Source organism: Myxocyprinus asiaticus, chromosome 30 (genome assembly GCF_019703515.2).
Source record: "Myxocyprinus asiaticus isolate MX2 ecotype Aquarium Trade chromosome 30, UBuf_Myxa_2, whole genome shotgun sequence".
In the NCBI taxonomy this organism is placed as follows: Eukaryota; Metazoa; Chordata; class Actinopteri; order Cypriniformes; family Catostomidae; genus Myxocyprinus; species Myxocyprinus asiaticus.
In genome coordinates, this window is record NC_059373.1 from 22,343,156 (window position 1) to 22,357,734 (window position 14,579).

Genomic DNA, 14,579 nt, shown 5'->3' on the forward strand with positions numbered 1-14,579 from the left:
TGTATATATATATATACAGTCAGGGTTGGGAGGGTTACTTTTGAAATGTATTCCACTACAGATTACAGAATGCATGCTGTAAAATGTAATTTGTAACATATTTTGTTAGATTACTCAAGATCAGTAACTTTGGATTACTTCTTCAGCACTGGTAGATTTTTTTCACTTGTTTTGACTATAAAAACTCTGCCAGTACAGCAAGACAAAATTCACATGTTATAAATACATTCTCTGAAAAACCTAAATATCTTATGCTGTGTTGTTTCTAAAACAAGATAAATCAAATTGATCTTGTTTAAGGATTTTCAGATATTTTTACAGGAAAACAATAAAAAAAAAATATTATCAAGAATACGATTTTTGCCCTAATGTCAAAGGTCTTACTAGAAAAAAGAAATTATGATCCAACGTGAATTTTCTTGATAAAAACAAATATGATCGTGCCTGGTAACAAGTAAAATAGCTAGAAATAGCATTTTAGCTTAGCGTAAAGCTGACAATTTACACAAGGTTTATTTCTTTTTCTTCTGCTCCAAACTTACTTCAAACTTACTTCTCTGTCTGCTCGTATGAATGTAACACATCGTAAGAAAGTGTTTCACCACTGTTCAAATGCACTTTGGATCGCATCATTTATATGTATAAATGTTTTCCATCTGAAAGGACTAAATATTAAATGAAACAAATGACAATAAAATGCAAAGTAATTTCTTCTGTAATCAAAATACTTTTTGAATGTAACTGTATTCTAATTACCAATGATTTAAATTGTAACTGTAGTGGAATACAGTTACTTATATTTTGTATTTTAAATACGTAATCCCATTTCATGTATTCCATTACTCCCCAACCCTGTATACAGTATATATGTGTGGATATCATAGAAATCATATGACTCTGCCCACAAACAAGCTCCTCCTTAGCCCTGCCCTCTCTTCATATGATAAAATGTATTTTGCCTGGGTGTCAAAATTATCATTCAAACTGTGAGGATATGCACACATCTCTCTGCAAGCTATGTCACAAATAACATAATGATCTATTTAGTATGTTATTCTAAAACCTCATTTCAAAATGTTTGTTGCATGGACCAGTCAAGCTCATTGCATATCTTGCTGTGCACATATCTTATACAAATCCTGTTTGGATTGTAGGCTCACCTCAACTGTATCAAATTACAGACATCTCACCAAGTAGAGACTTCTAACAGAACCCTTTTGTGTGATTATTTTTATTTCATAAGCCCTCTGTTGGCAAAATTTTGGTACTGCATATGAACACGGGACCCATGAAACTAGGTGCACAATGACAGTCTTTGTACCAGCTTAACCTGTGGCACAGCCAGGCAGCTCAAATACTCACATCAACGCCATCTGCACCGGGAATTCCAGCGGGGCCAGGGGGCCCAGCAGGGCCTTGAGGTCCAGGTGGACCTGTCTAAAATTAAACACACAAAAACTGTTTCAGTTTTTTCAAACTTGTAAACTGATATTTAGTGATATTCGCTTTAAATCTAAACCAAAACAAATAATGGAGACAGTATACTAAATGTAACATTCACATAAAAAGCTAAATGAAGGTTTTTTGCAGCTTATTATGAAATGTTATGTAGAGAAAAAATAATTTTACGTTGAAAGCTTTTAATGACAAGTAGATTCATTTTTTTGCTCTACTAAACATAAATGGAAAATTAAAGACAGTTCATTTTTTATTTATTTTTGATCTATTATCAGATATTGACATCTAATAGATGTTGACCCTGTGGTATGCATGTTACAATATAGCAATACAGGATAGTGATCAAACAAATAAACCTAAATCATATTGTCTTATAATACCTGTTGTATTAGACATCAAACATGTTTACTCAAACTTGATTGACAGTACATGGGTTGAGATATAAATTAAAAGGCTAAGAGTGGGCAATTATTTATGTGGGGTGTGAAAATAGAGCCTGGGAATATTTACTCAGTCCCTCCCCCAATCTCAGCGATAAGTCTATTTTTCAAAATCATTACTTTTTTAATAGTTGACTCACCAAATGACAGAAATTACATCACCAAAAAAAAAAGATAGATATTTTGCCCCTTACATTTTATGTGTATGGGATGAGCTGCATGCAGACTGTGTTAAAGTTGTCTTTTCAAATGTAACAAGTATGTGTTATTCTACTGAGAGCTGTCTCAGGTTCTCTGTGTGTTTGAATAGTAACCACTGGCAGCAGTGCATTCTAACTGGGCCCTTTGTAATCTATCTTTTTCTCTGTTTATCTTTCAAATGCCCAGTTTCAACTTCATATTTTATTCACCAAATCTCCATATATTCAGTTGTTAGATGCAATGGTTAAAAAGTTTAAAAATAAAATGCTAACATTGACTGAAGATTCTTCTAAAAACAAGTTATTGGTATCTGAACAAGGATGCTCTATAAAGCAGTTAACCACCTGGGTCAGCTTGTAACCAAACTGAAGATCACTGAAAATCAAAAGCCTATGGAGTTGAGCAACTTTGTGGATCTCAATATAATTGGGCAATCTACCAAACTGGTCAACTTTATCTTCAACAATGTAAATAGCCTGTACAGTATAGGACTTCCCAAATAACTTCTTTTCTGGATTGCTTCTTGACTCACAATTCAGTTTAGACCATAGAGAATCAAAACTTGGGCATCAGAGGTTCACAATAACTATCGATCTACAAGATATTCTGTCCTAAACAGAATCAAGAAAATCCAGCACCAACCAAAATCAGATGACAGCATCCAAACTCACCACTTGAGCTACGGCCAAGCACAGCGTCTCCAACAGGACCCAGCTTTTAAGGATAGAGAAGTATTTAGCCATGTCGAAGGGTCGCTATTAGCTCCGTTCTCTTCAAAAATCAAAAGTCCCAGCGGTTCCTACACAACTTGCAACCCTCTCTCCTGGCCTCTCAGCCCAGGGTGGTGGATTCTAAGGGAAAAGAAAGGTGTGTGTATGTGAGTGTGTGCGTGTGTGCTGCCCAGGACTGGGAAGAAAAACACAGTGGCAGCAACCTGAGGGGAGGAATGAGAGAGGTGTAACCCAGCCCTACAGCCAGCCCCTGAGACCTCAGGGAGCTCAACACACTGAGGACCAGACAGACCTGAGAGGCCATCACCAGCACAGGAGGCGGGGACTTGTCCTGATTGTCCATTCATGTTTTGTCAACCAACAGAACTCTAGAAAGCTAATTGGACACAGCTGCCTTTGGATGGTTCTCACGCCCCCCATACTGACTTCCTGAACAAAATGTAAAAGGTGTATATAGAACATCCACAGGTTATTATGGAGTACTGTATGTGTAGCCAGTTTTGGACATAGGAATGTTTGTTTTTGAGGCATCTGCAAACACAAACTTGTGCACAAACTTGTGTTTACTGGAGATTTTGTCTTCTGACATTTTTTGGGAAACATACACTGGCAGCCAAAAGTTTTGAATAATGTACAGATTTTGCTCTTATGGAAAGAAATTGGTACTTTTATTCACCAAAGTGGCAGTCAACTGATCACAATGTATAGTCAGGACATTAATAATGTGAAAAATTACTATTACAATTTGAAAAAAATTACTATTAATTAAACTATTTCAAAGAGTTCTCATCAAAAAAATCCTCCACGTGCAGCAATGATTAGCTTTGCAGATCCTTGGCATTCTAGCTGTCAGTTTGTCCAGATACTCAGGTGACATTTCACCCCACACTTCCTGTAGCACTTGCCATAGATGTGGCTGTCTTGTCGGGCACTTCTCACACACCTTACAGTCTAGCTGATCCCACAAAATCTCAATGGGGTTAAGATCCATAGCACTCTTTTCCAATTATCTGTTGTCCAATATTTGTGTTTCTTTGCCCACTCTAACCTTTTCTTTTTGTTTTTCTGTTTCAAAAGTGGCTTTTTCTTTGCAATTCTTCCCATAAGGCCTGCACTCCTGAGTCTTCTCTTTACATGAAACTGGTGTTGAGCAGGTGGAATTCAATGAAGCTGTCAGTTGAGGACATGTGAGGCATCTATTTTTCAAACTAGAGACTCTGCTGTACTTATCCTCTTGTTTAGTTGTACATCTGGCCTGCCACGTCTCTTTCTGTCCTTGTTAGAGCCAGTTGTCCTTTGTCTTTGAAGACTGTAGTGTACACCTTTGTATGAAATCTTTTTTTTTTTTTTTTTTTTTTTTTTGGCAATTTAAGCATTTTTCTGTTTCTTTTTTGCCATTTTTGACCTAATATTGACCTTAAGACATGCCAGTCTATTGCATACTGTGGCAACTCAAAAACAAACACAAAGACAATGTTAAGCTTCATTTAACAAACCAAATAGCTTTCAACTGTGTTTGATATAATGGCAAGTGATTTTCTAGTATCAAATTAGCAATTTAGCATGATTACTCAAGGATAAGATGTTGGAGTGATGGCTGCTGGACATGGGGCCTGTCTAGATTTGATCAAAAATGACTTTTTTCAAATACCCATGGTGCTGTTTACATCAGTAATGTCCTGACTATACTTTGTGATAAAAAATAAATTGTAATTTGTACATAAATACATTTAAGTTTGGTATTTGTGTATTTTCAAAATAAATTTTAAAAATTTTATTAGGCTGCTGATTTCTTGTATTAACTAATTCAGGCATGCTCCCCAACCCCAACTTTCATTCACGCGAGCTGCAGATGTCATAGAGAACTGCTCCATCTAGCATTGGGTGAGCTAATATTCTTCGTTCCTGCAAGGAAATATGGAGTAAGATAAGGTGAGTATATGATGGTCAATTCTACTTGTTGCAAAAAACATAAAAATTGCTGGCAACTGTTATTTAATTTCCATTAAAATATTAAAGTAGCTATGATACTTCTCACCAGCCAATGCAATGAGTGTCAACAGTGAGGAAATCAAAACTAGTCAGCAGCTAGCTAGTGAGCTAGTGTAACTATCGTTAGCGTGTTCACTAGCTATCATTAGCTAGATCTAGGGCTGCCCCCGACCAAAGATTTTCCTAGTCGACTAGTAGGAGTTAATTTAAGTCATTAGTCGACTAGTCGCACATTTATGATATTTATTTAATTTCTTGAATATATTCTTTGGGGGGGGGGGCATCAGAAAATGGTTTGAGTTCCAGGGCTGAGAAAGAATGTTATAAGTAACATTGCTAACACTGTTCTACATTACAGAGAAATACTAAACCGTAATAATGAACCTTTAAAATATAAATTTTACAAGCGCACGCACAAAGCAAGCTGCAGCGACACTGGCAAAAGCGGTAATGATTCTGAATGTGTCAGAGAAACCAGCAAGGAGACTGTCTGAACATTTTGTTAATTTACAGAGAGAAATGCACATTAGGGTTGTGCCGACAGAAGATGATCTATATATATATATATATATATATATATATATATATATATATATATATATATATATAGAAGATATAATATATATATATATATATATATATATATATATATATATATATATATATATATCATCAACTAACCTTTGGACTATCAGGGGGCAGCCCTAGCTAGATCACTAGCTAACAAGCTAAGAGGGAACATTCAGATTTGCCTTCAGTTAACATGAAGGAATAAATGAGCACTGGCATGGGGAAAATAGTGTTAGCATTAGCACTGGACATTAGTTCTAGCTAGTCAGTCTTGCTTGCTAATCGGTTGTTGGTGTTAAGGCGGTGTCTCACTAGCTGATTTTTTCCAATGATTTTCAGGTGTTAGCTTCATTAACATAATCACTGGCCAGGTAGAGGGTGACAGAGCATGATGAGTTAATGGCTTCAGTGGCTTCAAAGACTGAAAAAAATCCACATCTGTTTTGTTTGAAAAAATAATTCTGTCACTGAGGCGGGGTCTTGTGTTCTCATCAAGTGACCAATAAGCTTCTTTTTTTTTACTGAAAAACGGACGTCAAGCTGATGTGAATGTTTTCATCGCACTCAGATTCTGTCACCAAGCTTTTATCTTGCACTAAAATGAGCCACAACAGTCTGTTTTTATTAGATGCATTTCTTTACTTACTGAAAGCTGCATGTGGACATGTGTTCTACGACAAGCCTTGATTGGATAAATAAACAATTATGCACTTTAATATGGTAAAGTTACTCCATTTTCACAATCGCTTCTCTCATTTGTATTGCAGCAGATCAGACACAAGGAGAGAAGAGAGCTCTGTGACCATGAGAACAGGGACTTTTCAGTGCAGATATAATGCAAAAGCAACTAATGATGGCTAAAAATAACCACAACATAAATGAGCCGTTTTGGTCTGTTTTAAAATATAACCTTGCGAAAGCCATCCGAACCTGCATTTGGATGAGAAGCTTATTGTTCTTTGGAGTCAACAAATACACTATATGGCCAAAAGTTTGTGGACACCATATGTGCTTGATGAACATTTGATTTCAAAGCCTTAGGCATCAATTTCCCCCTTTGCTGTAATAACAGCTTCCATTCTTTTGGGAAGGCTTTCCACTATACTGTATGTAGTAACATGGCTGCAGGGATTTGCTCTCATTCAGACACAAGGCTATCAGTAAGGTCAGGAACTGATGTTGGTCGATGGGGCCTGACTTACAGTTGCTGTTCCAGTTCACCCCAAAAGTGATCAGTGGGGTTCAGGTCTGGGCTTTGTGCCAGACACAGTAAACCATTTCTTTATGGACCTCACTTTGTTCACAGGGGCATTGTCATGCTGGAACAGAAAAGGGCTATCCCCAAACAGTTGCCACAAATTTGGAGGCACACAAAGCCCAAGCCATTACATAAAGAAACATTCAAGATTTTTCTTTACTGGATTTAATGGAGTAACCAAATTCGTTAATTAGAGGGGGGTGTCCACAAACTTTTGGCCATATAGTGTATGTTTGTATGACATATCTAATATTTCATATCATGACAGACTATTAAATGAAAAACATTTCTGCTGCCCAGATCTTTGCACAGCGTGACAATAAATGTGTAAAACCTTTTACATTTAACGAGTCTTATATTATGTTATATAACGTAAACATAACCTTATATAATACCTAATAGTGATACTTCACTGAAAGGCCAATTTTACATCTATTTTGTGTATTTTCATTATACAAAATACTGTATTTTATTTAAAAAAAACAACAAAAAAAACAAAACAAAAAACATTCCACACAGTATAATTTTGTCTTTTTTTAAACACCTTTTCATGTATTTGTGCCCATCACTGAGCACAACCCATCATTTTCCCATTCCTGTCAAAAATTTAAAATGGTGCTAATCTGAATTCATTAACTGTAGTTTACATAAAACAACGGTTGCACCTCCCAGCTTTGCTGAATGACATTGCAAGCCTATTAAAAGTAGTCATTAATCTTAGTTTATACTCTTAGCCATGATGTATACAAGATAACAAAGGCTACAAATCAGGGGCGGATCTACCGGGGTGGCATGGGGTGGCAAATGCCACCCTAAGAAAAAACATTGCCACCCCATCTGACACCACAGCATAGGTATCCAAATGTATTAAATATAAATGTAAGTATATTACCATTGATTTTGACATTGTGTAGGGGTTTATTCATGTCAAACTGCCTAAACTCTCACCAAATGCACAAATGACTACAGATCCATAGTGTGATTGTATACAGCAGCAGCCAATCACAACATCAACCAATCGCCTACCTACTATTGCAATGCGTGTACAGTATTTGGGCTCTTGAGGGTTGATGAGCTTATTTCCTTAAAAACAATGACCACATGGACAAATACATGAAAAAAAAAAAGAGGTAAAAGATGAATTTCTCAGTTGTTTCCAAGTATTCATTGAATGATTATTGGATACATCACCGTCACTTATGGGTTGAGACGGGTGAGATGTGTCCTCACCACTTTTTGAAACAGCTTTTGTCAGGTATGTGTATAATCCAGATGAAACATCTCCAGTTCTTGCGCTGGAGTTTCTATTTCATCTGTGTGTGTTTTGACTGGCGATCCGGCGCTGGAATGTGTTATTTTGAATGGTATGATACAGTGCATCCGGAAAGTATTCACAGCGCTTCACTTTTTCCACATTTTGTTATGTTACAGCCTTATTCCAAAATGGATTAAATTCATTATTTTCCTCAAAATTCTACAAACAATACCCCATAATGACAATGTGAAAGAAGTTTGTTTGAAATCTTTGCAAATTTATTAAAAATAAAAAATGTACATAAGTATACACAGCCTTTGCCATGACACTCAAAATTGAGCTCAGGTGCATCCTGTTTCCACTGATCATCCTTGAGATGTTTCTACAACTTGATTGGAGTCCACCTGTGGTAAATTCAGTTGATTGGACATGATTTGGAAAGGCACACACCTGTCTATACAAGGTCCCACTGTTAACAGTGCATGTCAGAGCGCAAACTAAGCCATGAAGTCCAAGGAATTGTCTGTAGACCTCCGAGACAGGATTGTATCAAGGCACAGATCTGGGGAAGGGTACAGAAAATTTTCTGCAGCATTGAAGGTCCCAGTGAGCACAGTGGCCTCCATCATCCGTAAATGGAAGAAGTTTGGAACCACCAGGACTCTTCCTAGAGCTGGCCGCCTGGCCAAACTGAGAGATCGGGGGAGAAGGGTCTTAGTCAGGGAGGTGACCAAGAACTCGATGGTCACTCTGACAGAGCTCCAGTGTTTCTCTGTGGAGAGAGGAGAACCTTCCAGAAGAACAACCCCCCTCAATGTATATTGTGGTTACGGCCCTGACTTAAGCCATAAGAACTATGCATGGGTGCTTGCTTGGTGTTGCCACCCCTCATAGTCTGCATGCCACCCCATAACAAAAAATGCTAGATCCGCCCCTGCAACAAATAAAGCTGACGGAACAAACGGATGAATTAATTCTGTTCGGCAACGGTTTCGTACAGAGTCGAATTTTCCCCACTGGAGGGCACTGTTCCCCAAATTCTAAATGTGCCACAAAGGGCAGTAATTCACATCATTTACCAGAGAACATCACGACCGCAATTGTTCATCTAATGCTGGATTTTGTTGTACGATCTTACAGATGTTATATGTGATAACAGCGCTTGACTGCGAACCACAAGAAGACACAAACGAGGCACTGCGGTGACTAAGAGCGGAAACAGGAAAGCACAGCTGAGATGTGTTAGGGGCCGTTCACACCGAACACGTCCTTGCGCTAAATCAAGCTAGATGCAGCGCCAGGACTAGAGCAGAGCACGGGTTTTTTGAACATTTCCGTTGAAGCAAAGAATTGTGGGTTGTGAGTGCCCACAAAGGATACACCTCATGCATCCTCCGAATTCCTGTTAAAGAAGTTCGCATTCGAAGGCTGCATTCGAAGTGTCCTACTCGCTTTTCTGAAACGAGACAGCCTCGATGACGTATGCGGCCAACAAACGCGACCTCCGGAGGACGCATCCTTCCAAACGAGACAGCCGATGTTTCTCTGATACTGCGGAAGGAAAAGTTGGGGACCAGCGAATGTACAGAAGGGAATGTCTACTTGTTTTTGAAACAACCGTGTGGCTTTGAAGCATCCATTTTTTTCTCTTAGCAAGCAGTGTTAGTTTTTTCTGTCTTCATCTAAAGCCAACTCCGGCTGTGACAGTCAGCTTTCCGCTTCCCGGTGTTTTTATTAACGGGCAAACATTTGAACATCTTTTCAGCAGCGTTTGATTATTTATTCCAGAGCTCCAGTTTACGGGTGTTAAAGTGATATATTGATTCGTGAAGATGACGGGTAAATCAGTGAAAGACATTGACCGCTATCAGGCTGTACTTACATCCCTGCTCGCGTTAGAGGAAAACAAGTTTTGCGCTGATTGTCACGCCAAAGGTAAGATTCATTTTCATCATCACTGCTTTTGTCGGTTCCTGGAACAGTTTCATGTTCATGCAACTAGCAATTTAGTTTATTGTGTGCAATTATGTTCAATGTATGTGTGCAAGAGGTTCGGGGTATAGTGGTCGAGATTCACAGATATTCATTCAATGAAAGGTAGGCCGTTTGTTTGGTTGCTGTATGATGTCAGCAGCGCTCACAGTCGAATGTTTTGACGTCAACATCCCTGAGCAGCTGCGATGTGAACAACAGCGTGACGACAATAAGGACACTTATGAAAAAGGAAGCGCGTCTTACCTTCGTTTTTATATTGATAACATTATAATTAAAGTAACAACAGTCTATTCAGAAATTAGTAGAAAATGAACATACTTTGATATATATTTATTTTATTTTTGGTCACTGTCTCATGTTGGAAACTACAGAAGCCCTGAACAGCAAGGTCCATATTTATATTTATTTTTTATTTTTGAAGTACATTAGTGCATTCTAGTGTCTGTGTACTGTTATTTATTTATTAATGTTATTATTCAAATATTATTATTTTGTATTGTTTTCTCTCCATATTTTTTATGCTCTATTTTTCAGCAGTTTTTTTATTTATATATATATATATATATATATATACAGGTGCATCTCAATAAATTAGAATGTCATGGAAAAGTTCATTTATTTCAGTAATTCAACTCAAATTGTGAAACTCGTGTATTAAATAAATTCAATGCACACAGAAGTAGTTTAAGTCTTTGGTTCTTTTAATTGTGATGATTTTGGCTCACATTCAACAAAAACCCACCAATTCACTATCTCAACAAATTAGAATATATCATAAGACCAATAAAAAAAAAAAACATTTTTAGTGAATTGTTGGCCTTCTGGAAAGTATGTTCATTTACTGTATATGTACTCAATACTTGGTAGGGGCTCCTTTTGCTTTAATTACTGCCTCAATTCGGCGTGGCATGGAGGTGATCAGTTTGTGGCACTGCTGAGGTGGTATGGAAGCCCAGGTTTCTTTGACAGTGGCCTTCAGCTCATCTGCATTTTTTGGTCTCTTGTTTCTCATTTTCCTCTTGACAATACCCCATAGATTCTCTATGGGGTTCAGGTCTGGTGAGTTTGCTGGCCAGTCAAGCACACCAACACCATGGTCATTTAACCAACTTTTGGTGCTTTTGGCAGTGTGGGCAGGTGCCAAATCCTGCTGGAAAATGAAATCAGCATCTTTAAAAAGCTGGTCAGCAGAAGGAAGCAAGAAGTGCTCCAAAATTTCTTGGTAAACGGGTGCAGTGACTTTGGTTTTCAAAAAACACAATGGACCAACACCAGCAGATGACATTGCACCCCAAATCATCACAGACTGTGGAAACTTAACACTGGACTTCAAGCAACTTGGGCTATGAGCTTCTCCACCCTTCCTCCAGACTCTAGGACCTTGGTTTCCAAATGAAATACAAAACTTGCTCTCATCTGAAAGGAGGACTTTGGACCACTGGGCAACAGTCCAGTTCTTCTTCTCCTTAGCCCAGGTAAGACGCCTCTGACGTTGTCTGTGGTTCAGGAGTGGCTTAACAAGAGGAATACGACAACTGTAGCCAAATTCCTTGACATGTCTGTGTGTGGTGGCTCTTGATGCCTTGACCCCAGCCTCAGTCCATTCCTTGAAGTTCACCCAAATTCTTGAATCGATTTTGCTCGACAATCATAAGGCTGTGGTTCTCTCGGTTGGTTGTGCATCTTTTTCTTCCACACTTTTTCCTTCCACTCAACTTTGTTAACATGCTTGGATACAGCACTCTGTGAACAGCCAGCTTCTTTGGCAATGAATGTTTGTGGCTTACCCTCCTTGTGAAGGGTGTCAATGATTGTCTTCTGGACAACTGTCAGATCAGCAGTCTTCCCTATGATTGTGTAGCCTAGTGAACCAAACTGAGAGACCATTTTGAAGGCTCAGGAAACCTTTGCAGGTGTTTTAAGTTGATTAGCTGACTGGCATGTCACCATATTCTAATTTGTTGAGATAGTGAATTGGTGGGTTTTTGTTAAATGTGAGCTAAAATCATCACAATTAAAAGAACCAAAGACTTAAACTACTTCAGTCTGTGTACATTGAATTTATTTAGTACGAGTTTCACAATTTGAGTTGAATTACTGAAATGAACTTTTCCACGACATTCTAATTTATTGAGATGCACCTGTGTGTGTGTATATATATATATATATATATATATAATTTTTTTTTTTTATCTCCTTTTCTCCCAATTTGGAATGCCCAATTCCCACTACTTAGTAGGTCCTCGTGGTGGCGCTGTTACTCGCCTCAATCCGGGTGGCGGAGGACAAGTTTCAGTTACCTTATCACAAGGCTCGTTGTGCATGACACCGCGGAGACTTCGCATGTGGAGGCTCATGCTACTCTCCGCGATCCACGCACAACTTACCACGTGCTCCATTGAGAGCGAGAACCACTAATCGCGAACACGAGGAGGTTGCTCCATGTGACTCTACCCTCCCTAGCAACCGGGCCAATGTGGTTGCTTAGGAGACCTGGCTGGAGTCACTTAGCACACCCTGGATTCGAACTCACGACTCCAGGGGTGGTATTCAGTGTCAAAACTCGCTGAGCTACCCAGGCCCCTTTTCAGCAGTTCTTGATTAAAATTGGAAATGCACTATTGTAGTAAAAAAAAAAAAAAGTATTTCCAAAGCTACTCTTTATTAGGATGCTGTAATGTGATATTACCTCAGAGTCTATAATCCCATAAATATGAGGTAATATCACATTACTTATTCACTGCTGTGAATAAGGTCTATAATATAGACCTTATTCACAGCAGCGCCATCCTTCATTTTTGACGGGAATGACAACGAGGCTGTGAGGGTAGACGTACAGTCTCTTCATTGGGCTTTACTGCTGTTTGAAGTGGTTTTGTATCATTTTGCGGACAAAACATTGAGAGGAAGAAACAAAACTGTCCAAGAACATTCAGTATACAAAAAACTCCAGACAACATGAGATGTGGAAAATCAGATGCGATCTAGAAGCTTTAGACAGCTTTATACCATGAGTGCCATTGAAGACATCGTAAGTGTATCCCTCACAGCCTCGTTTTCATTTCCCATTAAAAATCAAAGATGGCACTACTGTAAATAAGTTCTATACCTTGTGTTTTTTATTTTTTTTATTTACATGATTTATTTTCCATTTATGTCATTGAACTTTGTGTTAGGCCTATATTCTCCTGGTGATAACAACATATGTTTAAATTCCACATAAAATATGCTGTACAAACATTAATGCACATGCCATTTTATTAAGGCACATTTTTAGAGTGGGATAGTGAGAATGTACAGTCAAATCACACATTTGCATAAGTCCCTGTTGCAACTACAGCATTTCCTGTTTCAGTTATTTCCTTTTTTTAAGTTCTTCTATTGCATATTGTAAATTGGGGGGGTTGCAGCGTGAGGCATTTGCATGTTTCCACTGATCATGGTAATCTACGCCCCTGTTATAATCCCAGTTTTGAGATAGTATGGAAGATACTTAAATTGAATTAAATACTTAGATACTTAAATTTGGTGGTTACATTTCAAATGAACTTTGCACAAATCAGAGTACACACAATAATGTTATTCTGGTCAAACTGTGTTGCTTCTGTGATTCTGCTTGTCAATCACCATGTTGCCAGATTTCTCTCAATTTGACCTACAGCCCATAAGGAACACCATTTTGGCCTTCTCCTTATTCTGAGAGACTGTTTTTCATTGGTCAGATGTAATTTATTCCCAGCCCTCCCTGTCTGATCTACCGCAGTGGCTGGACAGAGTCCTCCATTGAACCCGAGGACAGGGCAAGCCCCACTGCTCCAAGCTTGGAACACCCAAAACTCCTCATGTACTTAACTGTTTTCCAGTTAGTCTTTGCACTGAATGCTGTCCAAGTTGAATGTTCTGCCACTTGCTTTGAATGTGTCATTTTACTCTGTAACTTAGGTTTCTTCCCTTTTCTCTTATCAAATGCACAAACACGTACATACAAACATTGTTGCCCTGAGGGTAAAAAGCTTGTGTAGCACAGCCATAGGACTCCCAGTCTTGGGAAGCCTCTTCTGAAATGGAAACGGTCCCAAAGTCAGTGGAAATTAGAGTGGACATATGTTTGCAGGACCTCATTCTGTTTTACGACTCTGTGTCGACCAGTCAAACTGAAGACTGCATATAGAGTAATATTGGATTGAGACAATAACTCATAGTGGTCAAGCAAGGTTAATAGGTTAGGTTATTTATTTGTCGAGCAGTTTCCAAATGTAAACTTGGCTCACATTAAGAAAAGAAAAATCAGTGTTTTATGTTGTTTAACAGGCTACTGGCATTTAGCTGTGACATCAGCATTAGTACAAGTTTTTCTTCCTCTTTATAGACTACAACACAGTTTCCACTAGCATATGAGTTTGTTTGCTTTCTGACTGGATGAGCAAAATAGGGAAGAGTAGTTTTAGTGTTAAAGAGTGCCATTTGATAGATGTGTTATTGTATATTGGCACTGCCCTGCCATAGGCTATGTGTTTTTACAAGACATTAAAAGTATACATCTGTTGTGTTATTGTGGTAGTCCAGCTTTAGTAAAGTATAGATTTGCTGCAACCTAGTCTTATTGAATGAACGTTCCTATAAATGTTTTTGCAAACTGACTTTTACGTGCCAAATTCTATGTTTCATCACAGTTTCCT

The 14,579-nt window shown here is 38.3% G+C and overlaps 2 protein-coding genes across 3 annotated transcripts in view; one reads left to right on the forward strand and one right to left on the reverse strand.

Moving 5' to 3' along the window:
• LOC127420930 (collagen alpha-2(IX) chain-like) overlaps nt 1-2,997 on the reverse strand; it is a 28,445-nt gene extending 25,448 nt beyond the window's left edge. The window contains exons 1-2 of the mRNA XM_051663571.1: nt 2,771-2,997; nt 1,363-1,437 (exon numbers count right to left, since the gene is read on the reverse strand). Coding sequence (XP_051519531.1) covers nt 1,363-1,437; nt 2,771-2,842 — 147 coding nt within the window. The 5' untranslated portion in view covers nt 2,843-2,997. The remainder of the gene's footprint in view (nt 1-1,362; nt 1,438-2,770) is intronic.
• Nucleotides 2,998-8,794: 5,797 nt separating this feature from the next.
• The window catches only part of smap2 (small ArfGAP2), a 45,122-nt gene continuing 39,337 nt past the window's right edge, over nt 8,795-14,579 (forward strand). The window contains exon 1 of one of the 2 annotated variants that reach the window (XM_051663572.1): nt 8,795-9,840. In XM_051663572.1, coding sequence (XP_051519532.1) covers nt 9,738-9,840 — 103 coding nt within the window. In that variant the 5' untranslated portion in view covers nt 8,795-9,737. Of the gene's footprint in view, nt 9,841-10,133; nt 10,289-14,579 lie in introns of those variants that run through there. The other variant, XM_051663574.1, reaches the window with a different exon arrangement.